The 24500-nt window shown below is 37.8% G+C and overlaps 1 protein-coding gene across 1 annotated transcript in view; it reads left to right on the top strand.

The window, feature by feature from the left end:
- The window catches only part of LOC119797957 (E3 ubiquitin-protein ligase Jade-2-like), a 149949-nt gene that overhangs the window by 71326 nt on the left and 54123 nt on the right, over window positions 1–24500 (top strand). The window contains exon 4 of the mRNA XM_038307247.1: window positions 3397–3554. Coding sequence (XP_038163175.1) covers window positions 3397–3554 — 158 coding nt within the window. The remainder of the gene's footprint in view (window positions 1–3396; window positions 3555–24500) is intronic.

Genomic DNA, 24500 nt, shown 5'->3' with positions numbered 1-24500 from the left:
ACTGTGACAGTAGTGTCGGCTTGAACGGGTTTTGCAGACAGTCGAGCCCGGTTAAACACACACTCTTGCTCTATTTTATTACTTGTTTGTGTTGGCTGGGAGTCAGCAGAGGTAGCCAAGCAGCACAGCCATGAATGCTGCTTTCTACATTATGGTCCTTTCATATACTGCACTGTGACTCATCTTTCATCCCTACTCCACATAAATGATCATCACTTCTGAATTTCTGACTAGTAAGCAGTTGGCTGGACACTGCAATTCTGTATTAATTTTATCAGTGAGCTCACTGTACATAAGCACTAATGAGTGAAACAATTCTTCAGTGAGAATGTTTTTACTAAGGGAAGAAGACCTGAAGTCAGCTGGTCTGTTTTTTTTTTTTTTATCCACACCCATACTTAAAAAGAGTAAGTGTTAAAGGCTGAGCATATTAAGGCAAAGTTTCTTTGTTTATTCGTCCAAAGCGTCAAAATCTGTTCTGGAACAAGCTGGATTCAGAAAAGTTGGCAGCCAAATCTCGTAGTTGAGGCTACACTCTACTTACTCTACTGGAAATGCGTTCTCAATCTCACAGAGTGAGGAAAAGGTGCTGTGTGTTAGAGATTTCTTACATCAGTAAAAGATGACCTAAGTAAATAACATAATTTCAAACATATGAAATACATGAAACTGATAAAGCAATTTATTTACAAATCACTGATAACATCATGTAAACATGTTACAAATGGGTGTTGTTTTCAGAGGCAAAAAACTCCTTACTTTAAAATGATAAAAGGATGTTAAAAGGAAAGTAAGGATTTTAATTCTTTTTGGATATCTTACTGCTAAGATTATTAATTATGGTTAGGATAATGTTTATTTTGCTAATTGGTTAATCTGTTGATTCTTTGTTCAATTAATAATCAGATGGCTAAAGGTTCCTCATCTCAAAGAAGATTTTTTTACAGAATTAAACCAGGTGAAACTAAAACTTTACATTTAAGGAATTCTGAATAGAGCATGTTGGCAGAAGAAAATGTTTTTTCTTTAATCTTAAATGCAATATATATATATATATATTAGAGATGTCCCGATCCAGGTTTTTGCATTTCCGATCTGATACCGATATTGTTTTTGGACTTCCGATCCGATACCGATACTGGCCGATACCAGCCTATCCGAGCATGTATTTAGGTTTAAGTTAAAGTATTTAGCCTTAGTTGTAAGACTCATGTTGAAAAGGGTTTTAGTACTCTTGATAACATCTAGCCAGCTGAATTAGGTGAGATTGAATAAAACACAATGATTGGTAAAAACAAACTTACCTGTTTATTAAGAGATAAACTGGACAAAATTATGAATAGCAACCTAATATTGTAAACAGTTAAAGGTGCTATATTACTGTAAGTTTTAATAAAAATGCAAAACAGACAAGAGTGGAAAATAGTCTATTAACTTAGAATCAGGACTCTACTCTTGAAAAAAGACACTACTTAAAAAAAATCAGTGCAAATAATAGTTACACAAAAATGCCTTATACTCCCCAATGTCCTCCACACCTAGTCTCCATCTACACATCGTGCAGGATAAAATAATCCCACACGGCTGACATTTTCCCCGCTATCTTCCAATTCACCTGTTTTAATGGTTAGGCTGGGAGACAGACCCAAAAAGACCTGTGGTCTGGAAAATACGGACCGGATTCGGGGAACACTGGTGCAAAATAGTGGAATGGATTGTTTCAATCGGCGAAACTGGAAAATACGGACAGAATTTTTTTTAGAAACTGGATCGACAGTCTGGATCGGCATTTTTACATGCTTTGCCGGTACGCATTTTTTTGCTAATATCGGCGTCCGATCCGATATGTGGATCGGATCGGGACAAGCCTAATATATATAATATAATATGTAGATGCTGTTGTACCTGTGGGGCACTTGGGGCACCCTCAAGCTCCCAGGCCTCTGGTAGAGGACCCCAGCTTGGAGGAAGGAATAGGATATATATATATATATATATATATATATATATATATATATATATATATATATATATATATATATATATATCAATGCAATTTACAGATACAATTCAACCGGATCATACAGTCAAACTGATTTAAAGTTTTCCATCTAAGCAAAAACCACTTAATTGCGTCGACTCATTGACTCAAAGGCAATCCCTCACACTAAGCATGCTTGTACCGACAGTGGAGAGGAAAAACTCCCTTTTAACAGGAAGAAATCTCCAGCAGAACCAGGCTCCGTGTGCTGAGGCTGTCTGGGTTTCAAGGAAACAGAAGCGGAGATACAGAAATAAGCAGAGATGCAAAGGGAACTTTACACACCCAGCTTCTGTTATTTGCTCTTTTTGAACCTGTTTCTCGTTGGTGGTCTTATATAAATATCATAAGTAGGGATGTAGTGAGATGACACTAGTTTTACAGATTCAGAAGATACTTTGAGCTGTGGAACAACAAAACAAAGCTTTTAAAAGAAGATGGGATGTAGAGCGCCATGTTACCGCTTGCTTTTTCTTTTATGTTTTGTTTATTCTTGATGCCCTTCACTTTATGACTTACAATATCACTGCTGCAGGTCCCAGAATAGACAGACAGAGGCTCTATGTGTGAGAATGATCATCTGCTTTGATACACCCACTCCCCCAGGTCTCATAAACACCACATCCGAGCGCACCTTGTTTATTTCTGGAATCCTCCTACATGCAGGGATTTGAATGTGTCTCTATTTACATCTACTTTGTTTGCGCTGACCTTTAAAGGTTTCAGGGTTAATGTCAACATTTTATTGCAATGATTACCTTTTTAATGCCTCCTCTTGCTTCCTTTTGCTCTAACTCATTATGGCTATTTCTGCCTTTCTTCTCCCATCAGTGGCTGCATATACAGCTATGCTCAATTTTGCTCTGCAACATCTTCATATATGGGGATAGACATTGTTCAAAAATCATGTTACTTTTTTCCAAGTGCTACTTTCTGTCGCTGCCTGCTTTTGGTTAAAGTGGGCATCCTTAGACAACTCTGTAATCTCCTAACTCAATTTGAAGATCACCAGAGCAGGGAAATACCAGTTATTGCAATACATAATTGTTTTGTTATTTAAAAATGAAGTCAATGGGTGTTGTGGGGGTGTTCACAGGTTCAAAATGTCAACAGTTGGGCTATTAATTGAAAAATCAGTGTGTGTTTTTTTTGTTGCATTTATTTCTACTCTGCTCATTACCGTGTATATCAAAAAACAAACAAAAGCAAAAGTCAAAATCTATTTGAGTGTACCTTAAGTCATCACCAAAGAAAAAAAAAAGGTTTGTAAAATCACTTCCACCCATGGATAAATGTCATTTTTAAGTCAGGAAGCAAAAATGTTCTTACTCACCCCCCTTTTTTCTTGCCTCCAGGTGTTTCGTACAGACCTCATCACGGCCATGAAGCTGCCAGACTCAGCCCAGCTCGGCCCAGACGACTTCTACGTGCTGTCAGACCCCTGGAGACAAGAGTGGGAGAAGGGAGTGCAGGTCCCAGCCAACCTGGAAGCCATACCAGAGCCTGTGGTCAGGTAGGATGGATTTATATCTAAAGATGGCTTTCTGGAGGGGCTGGTTTAACTGTGAGCATGCAGAAGGCTATTTATCATATTAAATTAAATGTTTTTTTTTTTCAGCTGAAGTGAAAGGTGAACTGTTAAGACCAGTATTTTTTGTTTTTTGAACAGCATATTTTGAGCTTTTTCCTTAACAAGACATAATCCATTTTTGCACAAAATGATAATTCTCAAATGTTTACTGTTTGAATCAAATGCTGATTTTACCTGCCTACTATTTAAAACTCTTCAAGAAATTAGTCATTGTATAGACCATGTTAATAAATCTGCATTCCATGCGGACATAATGATTATAATGAAATAAAAATGGCAGATGAAAATGGTTCAACATTGTAAACAAACTGGGGTTGAGGATTAGACAAACACGTGAGACAGAGATGTGCTGAAAAATCAGCTTCTAATGAACATAGGAGAAGTTCCTATCATTGTTGTGATGCCAATTATTTTTTTATTGGATTATTGAGATGTTTAAATATTAAAAATGTATCCCTCTTTGTACATCTTTTTATAGAACCATGTTCTAATTGGTAAAAAATGTTTTGTTTTAATTACAAGAAATTTAAACAATATATTTGAATGACTTTTGCCTAATCTACCACACTATAAGAGATACATATTATAAGCTGCTGGTGAGTGCTTTAGTTTTGAACTGCTGACATCGTTTACTAAATATATAATTGCAAATGAACTGGAATGTTTTACAGCAGTTCTTGAATACAAATGAAATCGCACACAAACTGCAGAAGGGGTTTTTACTTAAAGCCAAAATGGCTAAATCCCACTTCCTTATGTTCCCCAAATTATTTAGCTGGTCTGACCAAAACCAAGAAAAACTTTCATTCCATTGAGAATTGATGTTTTAAACTGGAGTCGATTTCCTCATCGGAATTAGCAAAACATTGCACAGTTTTTAAACCTACGGACATAATTCATACATTTAGGCCATTTGAACACAAAGGAATGAGAAGGGAAGCAGGTTTGAATTTTCACATGCCTTATATACAGACATAGATGTTAAGGTGGTTGGCAGATGTGTCTGAGTTTTACATTCATCCCCCTCCTTGTGCCAAAGATCATAGACCTTTCTGATTTCTAGTACTCCCAGCAGCTGCTCAACATACCCATGTGGTTTTTTTGGCATTCGAGGAACTAATGAAAATGCTCAGACTACCCAGTAATGCTTGTAGCCCCGAGAGGCCACACACTCGCACACAATCTCATTCAGAGCTTCTGGAAGACAGAATATTTAATGAATTTTCCAGAAAGATTTGGTCAAAAGTTTTATTATTTTTACCAGTCAGAAGAAATGCAAAAAAAAGCAGATCTGCAAAACATTTTCGTCAAAATTGATTTCATGACTCATATTCTTCGACTAAGAGGCATTTTCTGGTGTTTTTATAATGGGTCAAAATATTACAGGTACAAAGTTTCAATGATGATGTGTCTTTATAATGTTTTTTTTTTTCAAGGTTTTTTAAAATTAAAATTAAAAGCTTGAAATTTCTTGTTTTTTCCTATAGAAGAGAAATCAGTAGAACAGGAACTGAGAGACCGCCTGTAATGTAAAGTTTGAGAAAGCTTGAATTTAAATTTGTTGTTTACTTTTAAAAGATCCCTTTTAATCGCCAAAAATAATGAAGAGATGATACATATTTGGGTTGCATTCAATTGAATTAGGTTTTACCCATAGATTGTAGCCTGGGTGCCAGTCCGAACTTAGTCCCGCCCACAAGGTTTGAGTTCGGGGAAGTTCGGTCTGGCTCTGCTCCATAGTAGCGTGAGTATTATCGCCCACTGTCAGGCGATCCAATCAAATTGTCAGGGCGGGCTTTATACGATGATGGACAGATGATCAAGAGTAACGCTATCAACCACGTGACCAAAGCGCGCTTGGGTGACAACAATAATGGCTGCCGCTGGAGAGTTTGGGTGAGTAGATTCTGCTATTAGGTCTGTTATTAATTTTAAAAGAGGAACAGAGAAACGCGATCAAGTCTCATCTTCTTATTCTAGGCGTGAAACTGCACGCTTTGATTTTTGTGGACAACAACTATGCCTCGCTTAAGATACGTCACGCACTCCGTTGCTCTTATTGGTTGAAGGTCTATCCAATTGAGTGCAGAGGCATTTTTTTTCCTGGTTCGTTCAAAACACGCCCCATAATCACAGCTCTATGGAGCAGTATCAGACTCATATTCTGACTAGAATTGAGTCGGACTACGTCAGGCTACATAGATTGGAGAATCCTGACAAAAGATCTGATCTGATCTATTGTAGGTCTGGCTCTATATTCTGGCTTGTTGTCCTAGAAAGTAATGCTCTAGCTATATATATATATATATATATATATATATATATATATATATATATATATATATATTTTTTTTTTTTTTGTTGTTGCATCAACTTCAGGATTGTCTATTTTAAGATTATGTTTAACTCGATCCATCTTCCCATTTAATGTGCAAACTTGCATGTCATTGCTAAGAAAAGAAAAGCATTGCTCTAGCATGATGCTGCCACTACCTTGCTTTACCAGGTTCATGGTGTGCTCAGCATGTTGCACAGTGTTGCTTTCCCTCCAGGTGATTTGTAAAGCTTAAAAGGTTGAATTTTGGTCTCATTTGATCAGATGACCGTCTTTCTTGTGTTTTGCAGTGTCCCCCACTTTGGTTGCGGTCACCATGGGCCTTATACAGTAGCAGCATCTCTGACTAGTGTTCTCTTTTGCAAATCTGTCAGTTTGGGTGTAAAGCCATTTCTCTGAAAGTTATCTGTGCCCTTCTCTCTCCAGTTTTTAGGTGATCAAGCAACATCCTTGACGTTTCTAAAACCAAGGAAGCAATTTCATAACCTAACCCTTTTTTAAACTTGTCCATATTTTTCCTAACCTATCTGCTGTGTTCTTTGGTCTTCATAGTGCTGTTTGTTCAGGAATGTTTTCTAACAAACCTTGAATAAAGTTTGCACAACTCTGAAAGGAAAAGAGGATGGATAGATGATTGCACGGTCCTAGAGAACACAGATAGTACATTCTTTCAGCTACAGCACATGCCGTCAGACATGATAGCATGTTGCCAAAATGCATTCACAATTAAATTCATAAAGAACCTTGAAGGGCTGGTTATCTAACAAATCTCTAAAGCCTCAGCTGGATAAAGTCCACAGAGGTGATCTTTATAGAATATTGCTATTAAGGCTGGAGGTTGTGCTAGATTTCATTTTAAGCATTTGTTTACAGATCAACTATTACTGCTCAGCTTTCCTGCCAGAGGAATATATTCAGTGGGTAGGTGCTGTTAATTTATGCTGTATGCTACCAGCAGACCAAGCAGAGCCTGGGGGCAGAAAAAAGGGAAAGATGGATGGTTGAATTGGGGCTTATCTGTCAGCTGATGTGATAAAATGATGAAGTGAGGTACAGTGAAGTTGTAATGGAGTGATGACGGATAGATGGTGAGATAGTGAGAGTGTGACTGAGATCTGTCTTGGTTTTTTTTAAAGTATTATGGCATATAGACTACCCTTTTTTGTTCTTTCCTGCTTTGTTCATAGTGTTTCTCTTATTGATAATTTTAGGTGTCTAAAATTCATGTTAGCTGGTCATCAACTCTGTGGAGTAAAAGCTAATCATTTCAAACATCACTATCTTGCTGCTAAAAAAAACATATTTTTTGTATATTCTGTATTTTTCATAGATTTAAGCAACAATAAACTAAAAGACAACATTCTTTGTGACTGTTGGCATTCCAAAGGGAGGAAACCTTCACCGGTGCAGACTTAGCATCTGCATTGCATAACATGAGATTCAATTATGTTTCTTTTCATTGCTACGTTTGCGTAGCACCTATGTAATTTGGGCGGGAGTAGATGAAGGGAACTGTATTTTTAAAAATATTTTTAAATTATTTGACATGTCAAAAAACGTAGACAGCTATCTGTGTTTTTTTTTGTTTTTTTTACATACGACTGAGTATAAGGGCCAGGTTAGAGATATTCTTTCTTTTTTTAATACGAGAATAAAGTTACAATATTTTCAGAAAAAAAGTTGTAATATTACAAGAATAAAATCGTAACTAGTGAGAATAAAGTTGTACATTTACTAGAATAAAGTCATAAAATTACAAAAATTAAGTTCATACAACATCATCAAACCACAACCCATTTTAGAAAAGTTCGAGTTCCGACCAGCATGACTGCCGACCAGAACAACCAAACAGCAACCTGAGTCCACTTTGATAAACTGCCCAGTTTGATGCTACAGTTTGATGCTAGTGTGCTAAAAGATTTCCTTATTTGTCAGACTGATGCCAAAGTATAACTTTACATGATGCTAGATTCTCCATATTTTCTGGAAGCAAGTGGTTTTTGTAAGATTTGTCATAAAATCCAACTTTATTCTCTTATTTTACGACTTTATTCTCATGATTTTTTTACTTTATTCTCACAATATTACGATTTTATTCTTGAATGAAAAAAGAAATATCTAACCTGGCACTAATACTTCATCGTATGTAATGCACATTATTTATTTAACATTTTTGTTGTTCTTTGTCATAGAAATGCAAATAAAGCACCCAGTCATATATAGGGGAGAGGGTATAGTTTCTGCCCTTGTCCTCACTTTGACCCAATGCGTTAATTTGCACATCTTATTCTGTCCTTTCTTTTTCCTATTTAACCCTCTTCCTTTATTGAAGTTGTGCTGGAGGCGATGACACATATTTCTGTTTCTATTTTTCTTATTAATAATGATATAACCGCTAAAAATGGTGGAAGAGGAAAAGGACTCCAGGCAAAGTCTGTCTTTGACACATTCTTTCATGTTTCTCTCTTTCTATATTTGGTGTCATGGCTTGATTGTTTGTAAAAGACAGGCTTTGAAGATGAAACACTTTACTCTTATTTTTCTCATTTTCGATGATGCATGGAAAGAAAAACGTTTTTTAATTCCTGCTTGTTTCTTTCTTTTTGCCCTTCACTCTTCCTGTTTTTATGCTCTTGCTAACTTTTGCTTTTTCCCCCTCAAACTCTGCCCTTCAACTCCATTTATAATCTCCCTGACTTGTCCTTGCTCGTCCCTCTCTCTCCTGACATCTCTCGTCCTCCTCCTCCCTCGTCTATGTTATCACTTACTCCCCCACCTCCACTTTTTCTGCTCTCTATCTATCGTTCTGTTTTTTGTGGGGGTGAGTGGAAATAATTAGTTGTTGCATAACACCATCGATGTGCAGACACCGAACAGGACTTTGCCAGTGACTCGACAGCTTCTGTCTCCAGGGACAACTTTAAACCCAAGATGGAAATAATTACACACATGCATGAGAAGATAGGCCCTTCTTTTTTTAGATTAATGGAATCTATCTTGGGGTTTTGTTATAAATTTCTTCATTTTACTGCCTTTGCACAGCTATTGAATGTAACCCCTTGTTTGTGGTTTGGTAAGAGTTGACTTGGTTTTTGGACCAGCATGTACATGCAACGACTGAATATAGTAGCTCAAAGAGCGTAAATAAATATTCTTTTTAATATAATGCATTTCTTAAGGAGCATTAATGGTGAAGTTTGTGACGTTTATGGGGTATAAAGTTCCTAGTAGGATGATTGGATGCATTTTGTGGTCAACACCAGTAATATATCTTAAGTCAATGCAAAACCTGGTTATGAGAGGCATGTATGGTATGCAGAACATTTGGGTGAGCTATCTTGGAGTCCTCCTCACAGGAGGGGGTTGGACAACTACAGTCAGGATAAAGTTACTTTAGCTTTAACAAAGCAAAAATACTTTGGGTGACGAGATTACCTGCTCTTGAGAGAAAAACCAGTTTAGTAGTTTTGGAAAACATGCCAATCTAGTGTGATGTTTGGCCATGACTAAAACCTGATATGCTCTTGCCAAAGATGAAGGATTTGATCAGAAGAGATACTTTCTGTTTGTTTTTTATGACAATTTAAGAGATTCTTACAGTTTTTATAAACAGGCTTTAATTAGAAACACATTACTCCATAAATATTGGTCTAATTAGATTGCTATACAGTGTTTTGCACATGTTATTGACGTTTTATGTACAGGAATACTTAATGTTGTGATGTGAATATAGTCAAACTAAGGATGTATAAGAAGTTTCAGGAATAGTGGTAGCAGAACGTTCTTAACAAACTTAAACCAAACCTCTATTAGCATTAAGGATGCATTTTTGAATTTGTCAAGTTACATTTAAAAAGAGGACAAAAATCACCAGGTCAGAAGTAGTACTCTTCCTAAAGAGATTCCTAGTGACCAATGATTACGTATGTATCGGAGACTTTGTGGTTGAGGATGAATTTCATATGAATTTTATTTTCATTTTGTTATAATAATGCATTAGTCGAGTCATTTAGTTTTGGTAAATGTCTTTTTTTTATGGTCATGTTGCTTTTCTTCCCTTTGCATATTAAATTTACCAGAATGTTTAGTTATTAGAATGTAGAGCGAGGTTTGCATGTTTAAAGACTGTTTTTAAAGCCAAACTGTTGCTTTTTATGTACAATACCCCTGTTATAAGATAATAAATATATATTTTTCCCCCCTTATTTGCCTGGTTTATGAATGCCTGACTGATAAAAACCACTGAAAGCAGTTAATTCAGACGTTGTAGTATTAAATGGAGATACCTACGATTAATTAACTTGGAAGGTTAACAGTGAACAAAAAGCTTTTTACCCAGAGTCAAGATTATTTGGTAGGAAAGAGCTTGTGGAGACGAGACCTCATGTTAAGTTTTTATGTGAAGCTTTGTATTCAGGTGCAGGCTCAGTTAGAGCCACTAGCAAACAGTTGTATTAGGGGCATTCAAATGGAAAAGACAGTATGTAAAACCAGAATTTGTTACTGATTGAACTTTCATTTTGTTTATTTATGCTTGTGCGACTCCTCTCGTACCGTCGTACCTTCTCATGCTCTCTCTATTAAACCAGGTCATAAGGCTAATAGGCTACAAAAATTCAGTAACACACAGACTATATACAGTCTTAGTGTTATAGATAGAGCTAAAGAAATGGAAAAAAATTGCAGGGTAGTCAAGGTGGAGGAGTATCTAAATGTCATGTACTGCAAAGCTTGAGATATATTTAAAGCTGAACAAGAATACATTGACATTTCGAGTATCTCTGGCATTTTTTGCTCCTTCGGTGGTCTTGCTATTCAGCAAGTTAAATTGGGTTAAATGGTTTTTCTCTACAGTTCATTATCAACTTAAATAGGTTCTGGGCTTGTAAGAACATGCTTCAATTTCATTTAATATTGGTTTTATAAATGCACAGCAAAAATCTTCATTAAATATAAAGACATGACCCCAATAAACTATTGATTAATGCACCTGTTATGTGCCCCAGGCACATTATGATTTTTGTCCATTTCTTTTCTTTGTTTTCTTATAAACTTTAGTTGAAGGATCTTTTGTTAATATATTTTAGGATTCTTTTAGTAAGTTAATTATGTTAATTTGTGGTGCTGTCGTCCGCCTATAAATAGGCTGGCCTTCAGCACGTTAGCGCGTTCCTTTCGCGTTCCTTTCGCGTTCCTTTCGCGTTCCTTTCCAACCTCGTTTGGACGCCGCTTTCCACCTGCTTCCATTTGTTCCATCGTGCGCGGTGCACACTTGTCTTGTCGCTGCGGCCTGCAGCGGACGTTCCAGCCTGCCATGTGGTATTTTTGTTAACTTTTTCTTACTTTTTTCTCGAGGTTTTTGGCCTGGCGGGACCGGTAGTCCTGTTTTCGATTTTTCTTTTGCTTAGGTTATTTTTGGCCTAGAGTCCGGTACCAGTAGGGGCTTCGACGGCCCTGTATAGGGTTGGCCCCCTGCTGTACCGTTTTATTCTGTTTGGTCGGCCTGCTAGGTCCAACTTTCTGTTGTTACTTTGGGTTTCTTTTTTTAACTTTTTGGGGCACGGGATTTGAGGGCCGTTAACTATTTTTCTCTTCGCAGAACATCTGAAGAAGCCGAACCAAGAACAACTAAAACGGAGAGAATTTATTAATAAAATATCTTTTTTGAACCCTCATTTTCGTCTCGTGTCCTCAAATATGTTGTGTCCTTGGTGGGCGTAACATATTTTTGGGGGCTTGTCAAAACAGAGTTTGCCTTTAGTGCCCTCCGATATGTTGTGTCCTTGGTGGACGTGGCATATTTTTGGGGGCTTGTTTAAACAAAGTGTGCCTTTTAGAGACAGGTCGTGTCCTACGGTTGGTTCTTGTTTGTTGGCGTTGTGCTGGGTTTTTGTGTATTTTTGCGCAGCTGACGCGCGTTGCGCTGATTAGTTAGAGCATTCGGTTCTGGTGGTGCTGTAGCTTTGTTAGTGCAGAGGTGTTCCTGATTTGGTGAGGCCTGATTCCAGGGGTAGACATGGAGTTTGACCTGGATGAGTTTGTTCGAGGGCCCACATTGGACACTTTGCATAACTGCACAAAGGATCCGTTGCTGGTAATGAACGTGCGCCCGCTCTGCATAAATCTATCAGTTGTGTTTCCAGTGAACGAGATGACGCAGGTGTCGGGGCAGCTGCAGATGCACGGGAAGCCGAGCATTTTGAGGTTATTGTGGATTGGACGATTTGACTCTGGTGTTTTTGTGGCTTTGTGTGTGTGCTTGACAGTTTGTGTGGCTAGATTCCAGGGGTAGACATGGAGTCTGACCTGGATGAGTTTGCTCGAGAGCCTACATTGGATGGAGTGTTCCTGTTTAGTGTGGCTAGATTCCAGGGGTGGACATAGAGTTTTACCTGGATGAGTTTTTTCCGAGAAGCCACATTAGATGTCTTTAGTAAGTGCACGAAGGATATTTTTCCTGCTGCAGTTTTAGCACTGAGTCTTGATGAATCGCCGAATAAAACCTCACTTGCAGCTGACCCGTTTCGTTTATAGGAACTTCAGATCGAGTTAGGACAGCTGGCTTTGATGGAAAAGGAGCTGTTTGTGGAAGAACGCAGACTGGAGTTGGTGGATCGGCTGTGTTTGCGCGCTCGGTGGCGTTGAGAGCGCATTGGATTATGTCTTGATGTGAAAGCTTTTAACGCGTTTTTTCTTGTAGGAAGAGGGGACAACGTAGTGGCTGACGCACTCTCCTGACTCTAGTCCCGCTTTCCTTTTAGCGTGTTTTTATTGTGAGAGGAGAAGACAATGTCGTGGCCGACGCACTCTCATGACTCTAGTTCCGCTTTCCTTTTTTTTCTCTGAATGGGTTGAGCTTTGCTTCGTACCCCATTCAGAGTCTTTGGGTGGGGGTGTTATGTGCCCCAGGCACATTATGATTTTTGTCCATTTCTTTTCTTTGTTTTCTTATAAACTTTAGTTGAAGGATCTTTTGTTAATATATTTTAGGATTCTTTTAGTAAGTTAATTATGTTAATTTGTGGTGCTGTCGTCCGCCTATAAATAGGCTGGCCTTCAGCACGTTAGCGCGTTCCTTTCGCGTTCCTTTCGCGTTCCTTTCCAACCTCGTTTGGACGCCGCTTTCCACCTGCTTCCATTTGTTCCATCGTGCACGGTGCGCACTTGTCTTGTCGCTGCGGCCTGCAGCGGACGTTCCAGCCTGCCATGTGGTATTTTTGTTAACTTTTTCTTACTTTTTTCTCGAGGTTTTTGGCCTGGCGGGACCGGTAGTCCTGTTTTCGATTTTTCTTTTGCTTAGGTTATTTTTGGCCTAGAGTCCGGTACCAGTAGGGGCTTCGACGGCCCTGTATAGGGTTGGCCCCCTGCTGTACCGTTTTATTCTGTTTGGTCGGCCTGCCAGGTCCAACTTTCTGTTGTTACTTTGGGTTTCTTTTTTTAACTTTTTGGGGCACGGGATTTGAGGGCCGTTAACTATTTTTCTCTTCGCAGAACATCTGAAGAAGCCAAACAAAGAACAACTAAAACGGAGAGAATTTATTAATAAAATATCTTTTTTGAACCCTCATTTTCGTCTCGTGTCCTCAAATATGTTGTGTCCTTGGTGGGCGTAACACACCTTATAACATTTATTAGCCATAAAACAACAACCATTGTCAGATAATTTATTATTCTTCCTAGAATTCTATTGATATAATTGACATTGATTAGTTTCCTTGTGCTGACTTTGCTTTTAATCATAGTTCAGACATTTTCTACGGCGTTAAAGTTGAGGTCATTTCAGAAGCTTAATAATGGCCTGCTATATCTGTGCCAAAACAAGTTGTAATGTTTTGGAGGTAACTTGTTTAGCTTCTGTCACTATCTGCTAATTTCATGTGAAGCGTTGGAGTTTGGAAGTAGTCATGTTATGGTGGTGGAAAAACAACAGTAACAATGCAAACATCACCATTATGTTCAATTGGTACAGTTTTAGTATTTTTGAAAGCCGTTTCACAATTTGAGCAAAATCTATTAGAAACTTTTTTTTTTCTACCAGAGCAACTTGAAATGTGTTCCTAAGACATCCATATGAAGGCTTTGTTGTTAAAAGGTGGTTGGGCTGAGATAAAAAATGTTATCAAGAATGAACTTTTAACAACTTGGCTAAATGTAAATGTGGCTTATGGCTTAATAACGACAGATATCCAATATATTTTTTGAGCTAAATAAAGATCCTTGATCTCCCAGTGTTTGGAGATTAAGTTTTTTTATTTTTATCAGACCTTCTCATCATTCTGGCGTAACAGTGTAAACTTTGTTTCCTTAGCAACACACTACCACCTGTCAAGGATTGTTGTAGGAATATCATGCTGCCAGGCTACTTTGATTTGATTACAATACAATAAAGGTAATTCACACCAAGTGTCCAACCTGATTGCCCTTTTTCGAGCCTAAATAGAATTTCAGCGCTAGTTGTAATGAGAAACATAGAAGTTTTTTCTATTCAACTGAAATTCAAATTTTAAGTACGCTTTTAAAAGTTCGACAAAAAAAAAGGAAATGCAAAGTTGCGGTGTTTACATTTTTTTTTTTGAAGCAAATTAACCAAGTACCGTAAAGGTGTCCTATATCGTCATCCATATTATGTCGTCACAAATGGCTGTAATAAACAGGAAGTAGAGGCTGTAATCTAGCACTGACCACAGATCAGCAATGGAGGGTAGTTTTAATGAATGTTCTTACATCAACATTTCAGCCAGTAATGGTGATGTTGCCTCCAGCCATGTTTATGCGCATAATAGGAACATCCGGGAAGATGCCGACAGCAGAAATAGCTGATCGGTCATGTGAGCAAAAGTTTGCTACGTCGGAGCTGATCTATAAAAGAAATGTTTCCATCTCCTGTTTTGCGCATCAAGCCTTTTTCGCAAAAGCCAAAAGCTACCTCAAGCAGCCGTAAAAACCTTTATGTGAATTTGAGGGAGTTTTTATTTTGCAGTTTTCTTCAAGCTTATCTGATACAATACTTCAAAATGTGCAGTAGAAAAAGCTGATGGACACACACCTAATGGACGTGTTCGCCATCTGCTGGGCAGTACTGCGGACCTATCAGAAAGCTAGATAACAGAGCTCGGCTGAGCCCGACAGTTTTGCAATGCCACGTGGTAACGTGACAGCTTGGTGTGGTTTAAAGGCCAACCTATATTAGTTACATAAACTGATCTACAGCATCTCTAAGTTCTATTGATTTCTCCCAGAGCTTCCTATCACAACATCAAGAAAAAAAAAAGTTTGTTTCTACGATACACAAACAAGTGCAACGCATCAACATAAAAAATAGTTAAATTAAATAAAATGTTTCCATTGGAATTAACGAAGAAATTAAAAAGCTTTTTTTCCGCCAAGTGCATTGTTGGTTAGCCTTGAGCTGAATCTGAGCTTTAGTTTTCTTCTGGATTTAAGCAGCTGTGACAGAAAACTGCATGCCACACTCTATTTATTTCAACCAATGTAACTACCTATTTAAAAGGTAATTCTCATCTGTCTTGATTTGCATTTTTCCCTCTGGATCTTGGACTTTCCAGCAATACTTTCACAGTAACATTAATTCCTTGTTTACCCATTGTACAAATGCTCAATATCGTACCTCAGGTGTTGATAGTTTAAATAAACACAGAGCTTATCTATTTGCTAACAAGTTGAGCACAAACAAACAGTGAAAACCAAAATAAATAATACGCCAGCAGGACTTTTTTTTAGAAAAATAAGTGAGCTGCTGGTATATAAATTGGAAAAGTCATATAATGACAATGTCTCTTTAATCTTACTGGTGCTTTGCATTAGGTTAGTAGAGAAATGATGGAGAACACCTTATCCTCAAATCACCAGCTAGATGGTAGAAGCTGGGTGCTTCAACAGGAAATTCTGCCAAATACTACCAAAACTGGTTTTGCAATGAATAAAAGTTAACAGACACAAACTATTTTGAAAATGAAAAATCACAAAAATTTCAAAGAGATTTATGCTGAAACAGAAATCATGTAATGTCTCTGCAAGTTGTTAAAAAATAATTTTGCCATACTTCCAAACTTCACACAAGTCCTTTTAAAAATTCGCTAAATTTCTGAGAGGTGACCATTTACCTTACCATTAGGAAAATGTACCATTAGGACCCAAAAAATGACTTGACATTAATCTTGAATGTTTCTAAACTTCTGATTAATGCTGTAATTGTTTTTTTATGCTGGTTAATTATGGTTTTGGAGAACTTTTTGCATAAATTCAAATGAAATCCAAACTCTATTAACAAGACATTGTTAGTTATTGCAAAAATCAACCCCATTGTATTTCTTCCTCAGTACCTCTTCCTATCTGGGAAAAAGACCTGGAACATATACATTTCTTTTTCACTTTTTTAGTGTAACTGGTGAGAGAAAATGACCAGCTAAAGGTCAGGACAGAAGCACTGATTGGAATTCACTAATCACACACATAGAAAAGGAAAATAGGCAGTAAAAGATTTGTGGGGGAAAATGGTAGTTGGATGGCTGAGAATTCCTTTGGGAATTTGGCACAGCTGCAGTCTTCACTGTGAATCCTGACTTCCACAAGCACAAAAGCTCCTAAGCGCTGATTACATGTACTCTCGTTTCATCCAAGCGTGCATATGTATCAAAATAATGTCCTCAATAACATCTGGAAAAGTCCCAATGCTATCCTCTAATCTTTCCAAAACAGCTAATAAAGTGACTGAGTAGCATCATCAGCCTCATATTGCTCAGGGTCGATGAGTGCACATCATCTAATAGTTTCCAAGCGCACGCACCACTTGTGTTTTGTGTTATGATACTCTGGATTCACGTCTGACAGCAGTTAGATGGATGAACAAACATCCAACAGTCTGTTTTGTACATATGTGTGCTATGTGTTGCTCTGGGATTTGCCGCCTGGATGGATGACCTGCAGCCTGCATACTGTAAATATGTGGAGGAACAGATGGTTTGGATTAATGGTAGAGTGTCAGTACTAGTATTGATGGTTTAATGCCTAGAGACACCAAGCCACAGCAGCAGCTTGCATCAAACCACTTTACTCAAATGTTCTCTGAAGCCGGTGAAGGTCATGCTGTTTGTATTTCAGCTGTTAAATTAGCAGATGACTAACATAGACAATGAGATGTAGTCAACTGCTTCAAGAACATAAAACATGCACTAGACGTGAAGTAAAACCTAATGAAATGAAACACAGCAGCATAATCTTTTACTTGTACAGTACAAACTATACTGAGTTCAAAATGTCATTGCTTTCAGGGAATATTTTCTTATCTTTTTAAGTAGATAAGATTTTTGTGAGGATTTGTAGATGTTGACTTTAGATGCTTTTCCTCTCATACAGTGCACAACCTAGTGACTGTAAATAAACACAAACTTACTGTATAATAAATCCATGTAGGGCAGAAGCAATCAGATTAATTGTGATTAATCTAATATTGAAGTAATCGCCAGCTCGTTTAGTAATCGATTAATCATTAACTGGAGCCTCTTCTTCTCCTTCTCATACCTCTAACTTGTACTTCAGAGTTTTTTTTTATTTCACTTTTTTCAACTTACATGGAGTTGCCGTGTCTGAGTTGAGCTGGACGCCGGTCGCTTCTGAGTATGCACAAAACCCATTGTGAATATAACACTTCGATTGTTTGCTCGTTGTGACCAGTTCAACATGGACGCACTTGACGTGCAAAATTAGCTCAGGAGCTTCTGACCCCAAGTAAATTAAGAAAATATGGTACTCGGATGCATCGACACTGAACTATTAAGGGGTCAGTCTGCTCATCTGCTCATGTTTTATGTTTCAGTCTTAAAGGGTCAAATAAAAAGGCTTTTGAAAAAATATATTTCAGTAAAAACTTAAACTTAAAAGAGCTAGAGATTAAACATTTTTGTCAATAAATATGTTTTATCCACAACTCATGGCAAAGTTTTAGATTACAGCCCTTTTTTTTGCTATCCAGTTATTAATTGAATGAATGACAAAATGATCAATTGAATCAATTAAAATAGTCACTAGTTGCAGCCAGTGGTGGGTTGAAGTACTCAACTGTAATACTTGAGTAAAAGTACTGATACTCATGGTCAAATACTCAATTACAAGTAAAAGTTACTTGTTAAAAAACCTACTCAAGTTAAAGTACCGAAGTACTCAGTATTGAAAAGTACAAATCAAAGTTGCTAATATTAGTACATTTCTGTAAATTTTCAGAATAATTTTCCAGAACCTTGTAACTTTTAGAAACCACCTGATGCACTGACACGTAGAACCATTCTGCTACAAATTCTAAACCACCTGTAAAGAACTTCAACATAAAAATGCCTCAAAAATAATAAGGATAACTATTTTGTTTTTTTATGTTTGATTAACACACCAAAAAGAAAATGGTAGTGTCTAGATTCTCCTCATACTTTCACCGTGGAATATACATTTAATGTTGAATCTATTACCACAAAGAAACTACAGTTCTGCTTTGAGATAGAAATATGTAGACTACAAATAATAGTTGCCCTGATTTTTACAAATGTATGGAATGTCATGAAAATCTCTAAAACAGTGGTTTCCAAATTCAGTCCTCGAGGGCTAATATCTTGCATGTTTTAGCTCTTCTCACTGGAGGTAGTAACTACCTCCTCAGCACGTCAAAGTTCTGCTAATTAGCTACTTTTTAACCCAAGTGTGTTGAAATAGAGAGATTACTAAAATATCCAGGATACCTGTTCTTAAGGATGAACTTTGAACTTTGTGAGAAACAGTGTTGCCAATTGCATTTCAAGAAAGAAAAAACAGCATCAGTTCATTACTGAGCTAAACTAGGCCAATAGGAACAAGTAACAAGTAACAACGCTTCCTAGAAATGTAGTGGAGTAGAGAGTACAATGCTTGACTTTGACACACACACACACACACACACACACACACACACACACAAACACACACACACACACACACACACACACAAACACACAAAAAAATACTAAAGCAAAGTAAAGATACTAAAAAAAATGCACTTATGTACAGTAATGAAGTGATTAGCTAGAAGGTTTTTTATTCATGGTGTTAAAGGGATAGTTCGGGATTTTTGACATGAATCTGTATGGCATCCCCATCACCAGTGTCATGCAATCACACTGACTTACCCCTGGCAGCCGGCTGTGAGCAGAGTTCTCGTCCAGCTTTGGTCAAGCCGAAAGTAGTCCGGCAGGTTTGCTAGACCCAGCGAAATAAAACGTTTCTCTTCCCAAAACATTATGTGTTCAAAAGAGTGATATTTTTGCATCCCAAAAACATTGTAGTGGAAAAAGTCACACGTCGTTATCACTTGGTCCTATTTTCTCTCTGTTCGTATCAGTGCGCGCGACACCATGACCTGACAGCTAGGGCCTACCTGTTTGATTCGCGATTGTTTACTACTGGGGAAGATGTCTGACTACGAGAGCGACGAGGAAAACATCAACTTCCACTTAGAGCCAAAGGGATATCTTTATGAACCCGAGTACACTGACGATGAACTTCGACAAATGGAGTTAGATCGGGCAGAAAGAGAGAGGGTGGACAGAGAAGTGATGGAAGCTGAAGCCGGAGCCGCAGGAGCCACAGCTGGAGCTGCGATATCCAGGGTGGCCGACAAATCATGGTGCACCTGTTTCAAGTGCGAATTAATGCAGACAGAGGTGGAATGCTACTGTTGCCACGAGTGGGATTTAGTAATGCCCGAGATACAGAACCTTTCCGTTGATGAGGAGTTGCAGCAGCTGCTGTCTGCATCACAAACAACAGCGACTTCCCTGATACGCGCACTGATACGAACAGAGAGAAAATAGGACCAAGTGATAACGACGTGTGACTTTTTCCACTACAATGTTTTTGGGATGCAAAAATATCACTCTTTTGAACACATAATGTTTTGGGAAGAGAAACGTTTTATTTCGCTGGGTCTAGCAAACCTGCCGGACTACTTTCGGCTTGACCAAAGCTGGACGAGAACTCTGCTCACAGGATGCTGCCAGGGGTAAGTCAGTGTGATTGCATGACACTGGTGATGGGGATGCCATACAGATTCATGTCAAAAATCCCGAACTATCCCTTTAATACTAAAAGGTTTTGTTTCCTAAACTGTATTATCTTGTTTATTTTCAAAGATTTATAGTCAATAGGGAGATAGAGATAAAACTATTAATGATCACTTTGCAGTCAATGTTTTTTTTTGTGCATTTTATTGATTGTGTTGATGCTACACTAGTCTATTTCTTTAGTGTAGGAGCGTTTATGTATGGATCACTACTTCACTCACAGAAAAGGACCAGTATTGAGCTGCAAATCAATAAAATACCAGGGAAAGCACAAAGCAAGTCTTTGACAGACCTACAAAATGTCTGGAGGACTGGATGTAAAGAGGAATAAAAAAAAAAAAACCCTGGAAGAAAGTCTGTCTTCTTGAAAAAAAAAAAAGGTATAAAAAATGAGGAGTGACCTGAGCTGATGCTCTGAAATGTAAATACACACTGACATCGCATTGATTACCTTTACGTGCAAGGAGAGCGGGCCAGCTGGAGACCAGCTGGAGTTCAAGCAGTACAGTAACTGTGTTTGCAAGACCAGCATTTTTTTTTTCCCATTTTACCATTAAATGATCTGTCTAAGCTTTGCACTGAACCTTTGACTGATATAAGAGATAATCTACTAAGTTTGTGATGTAGACCAACCATGAATATTGGAAATAAATGACAACTGCTCTGCACTTTGCTTTCCTCTTTTTTTGCTGATGGAGACATGAAATAACAGATTGCTAACCAGACTTGGATGAAACACGGACTTTCTGATGGATAACCACTTTACAACAAAAGCCAAATTCCCCCATAATGACTCTTCACCACATTACTGTGAGGGGGTCAGCGGGTGTCTCTCTGACCACAAGCTGATTTGGTTACACTTGGCTGCATGGGATAGCGAATAGAAGATGTACTTCTTTAAGTATAGTCTGAGGAGCCAAATTGGGTCTTGTCAAGCTACATCTGTTTGGTTCCTGTTGGAAAAGTAATGACATGTTACAATGATAAATAGCTTTTGATATCTTTTAGAGGGAAAAAGGTTTAATAATCCTTCAGCTAGGCTAGGGAGGGAAAATGAAATGGCACATAGAGCTGTAATGATACAAGATAGTTTCTGGGTGAGTTCCTAGATTTACTGAGGACGTCTCAATGGAAACCTCAAATCTGACCGAAGCCTTCTTGGTTGATTGAGTCATTGACCATCTCAGAGGCTGACCGGGTCATTAACACAGTGATCGATAGGCTGGTTTGCCTTCTGCTTTCCAGTTGGCGGATAACTCTCTCAACCTCAACCTTTTTATTTTGTCGTCTTGGCATTGCTCAGGAAAGAAAATCTTGAAGCGAGGGTCATTAAGAAGTTATTCCTGTAGTTGGTGTATTACTTTTCATATCAGACTGGTTGTTACCACATTTGAGTCAATCTGGTTCCCTGACTGGTGAGCTGCCTGGGAGAAGTTTCTTTGTTAGTTGAATGAACGTTTGAGAAAATGCTCAAGTGTGGTTAGATATTTTAAATTCCTGTCGTTACCTCAGTATGTAACAGCCACTGAGTTCTTTCTTTTACATGACTGTGTACATTTTTGTAAGCAACCTTCCATTTCCTTCTTTTTTTCCCAAAATGAGTTGGTTTCTTTGAATTCCTGAAAGCTTCCAATCAGTAATTAATTAGGGTTCCTAATTTTTTTTCATTTAGTTTAGGTAGCTGCATGCATCGATTGAAAATATTGCACAGTGTATGCCCGGCTTTATGGTTTAAGCTTAATGTAACCAAGATAGGAAAAACTAAAAGACATAGAAAATGCTTCTACTATTGTATTTCAGTCAAAAATGATACCCAGTACGAATATAACCTCTAACACTTATCCTCGTCATCTCTGATATGCTAGAAATGCGGCAGGATCAGTACTGCAAAGTATCTTAGTGAGTATAGACAGTTTTCCAAGAGTCTGGCTACGCAAAATATGTACACATTAATATTGATTCTAACCTGTTGCACAGTATTATAGAGGCAAAAATCACAGTTTTAAGCAATGTTGGCAGTGTTTTAGCCTTATTTTCCATTTTAAGTTTCTATCTGCATCCATCCATATCCTTGTCTGAGGGCTTGAAGTTTGACTTTTTTGTTTAGCGGAATTGCCCGACTACTTTGGCTGACCTCTGTAGTGTGACTATGCCAGCTGAATGACTGGTTTTCCTTGTGGCTTACTGACTTTCTCACCACAGTGACTGGTTTTGGTGAATGAGTCAATCTGCAGCTAAACCCATTCTGCAGTGGCAGTTTGTGTGAAATAACTGGCTCCAGTATTACAACATTTGTACATTTCACTTGCTGAGAGATTGACATTAAGGTCTGGGTTTTAGAGCTGGTAAAGCAGTCTTTGAAAACCTAAATATGTTTGACATAGCTGATTTTGATGTAGAATTGTTTTTTTTTTTTACTTTACCCCAATATTGCATTCATGGGTTTCTAACAAAAAAAGTCTTGATCAAAGAGGCATAGACAAATTATGCTTGGGGAAAAAAGAGAAATACAGTAAACTGGTCTGGGTATTTAAAGGAGTAATTTCTTTCATAGCTTTTCTTGTGTGTTTGTGCCCATTAAATCTATTTCCCATTTCCCAAACCCTTCATGTGTGTGGCGTGTGTGGCCCTGTTTATAGAAGCAGAGAAGGCTGAGTGTGGGCTGATTACAAGTGCAACATGACATGAATGTAATGTTTAATATGATTAAATCCAAGGATGAGGTGTTAGTTGGAATTTTGTGTTTTTAGACACCTTTGTGGATGCAAAGATGTGTATGATATTTGTATCTGTCTTTCTGGGTAACCAGAGTTAAGTTTTCCCTCTCACGTGGGAATATCATCCATGTTTTTTCTTGCTGTGCCAGATCTACTCCACTTTTTTATATTGACTCTTTTTTTTCATACCACAACTTTAACAAGTGTGGAAGCAGTTCCTTTGCCCTGTGGCTGATCAAAGCTGTTTGCCTTGTGCACCTTGGGTTCATGAACATCTGGACTATGATGTCCTCTTCCAATTACCATCTGCTTGCTTCGCTTGACTGGTGTGTGAGTAAAAACAAGCCATATGGAAGAAAAAAAACCACACACACAAACAAGAACACTGGAAAATTAAGAATGTTCTTTCGTTTTTCATTCACCAGTCTGTTATGTACTACATGCAGCCCCACTTTCACAAACCCAGTCCCTATTAATAACCTTCCTCGGTTTTGTTGTTGTCACACTGTCTTCCTCAAAGGCTTTTTTTTCTCCAGTGCTGCTGTAAAAATGGTTTATTATTTTTTCTGTCACCCCTGTCAGTCTTTGTGACCATCCAGCTGATTCCTCAGGCTGGTTGTTAAGGTGAAGTTGTTGACTTTAACCGCCACATTAGGGAGCCCGATGCACCCTGGCTGGCCACTTAAACCCAACTGCCTCCAGGAGAGTAAACACTCCTAACGGCTTCTCTATCCCCCACAGGACCTTCAAGGTCTCAAAAAATATATTGATTTTGAAGGATTGTAGGGGTGAAAATAGAAGATAAGCAGATGGAGATTGAGATATACAGTTTGATTGTATGACCACTATTCGTGTCTCATAGTAAATATTTAAGTATTCAGATTCAAAGAAGGGGATGTGGTTGGATGTTTATGACATCAATTTATATCTAATAAAATAATAGGCATTGCAAGTAGAATTCAGTGATTTGGAGGACATACAGTGACGGCAATATTGTAATATATTTGGGCCATTTTACGCTTTAAAGGTCAGAAGTAAGTCTGCGTAGGAAGACAGGGAGGCGGAAAAGATTTTATCCTTTTCAGCAAGCGAACTAAATAAAGGTGCAGAGTTTGTAACCATCTTTATGCAGCAAAGAGAATTCTAAGTCCTGAGCACAATACATTTCACCTCTTGGTGTCAGAGCAGCTATTAGTGTTTTAAAACATTACAGACAAAACACAATAAAAGTCATATCAGCACAGAGTTTTATAAGAGCTATATTAGATAACTGGGTTTAATTCCTCTCATACTGACATCTCTCAATTTGCAAAGTAAAGATTAAAAAATACCATAAATAAATAGTAAAATACCGTAAATAAATGGTAAAAATACCATAAAAGAGAACAAAAATGTTCTTGTGTGGAGATGCATTGTTAAATAAAAAGGGTTAAAATGGATTGAATTTGCTTTAGTCAAATGAAAGAAAAGGATTTTAGGCTATTTTAAAAGAAACATATTTCTATGACTTCATGTGTGTGTTTTATTTAGGCTGCAAAAGAGCGAGAGAGAGCAAGACTTCAAATAAAATAAACTAGCTGCATTTCCATTAGCCATCAAATTTGCACAAATTGTAATTACGAAAATAAATTAGATGGAAATGCTGCAAAAAAGAGTTCTGTTTTTGGATTAGGTGGATTTTCGGTCTCATAAAAATTCCTACGTTTCTCAAAAC

Source organism: Cyprinodon tularosa, unplaced genomic scaffold (genome assembly GCF_016077235.1).
Source record: "Cyprinodon tularosa strain WSP-4 unplaced genomic scaffold, ASM1607723v1 ctg605, whole genome shotgun sequence".
In the NCBI taxonomy this organism is placed as follows: domain Eukaryota; kingdom Metazoa; phylum Chordata; class Actinopteri; order Cyprinodontiformes; family Cyprinodontidae; genus Cyprinodon; species Cyprinodon tularosa.
This window is presented reverse-complemented; position numbering and strand designations above follow the sequence as displayed.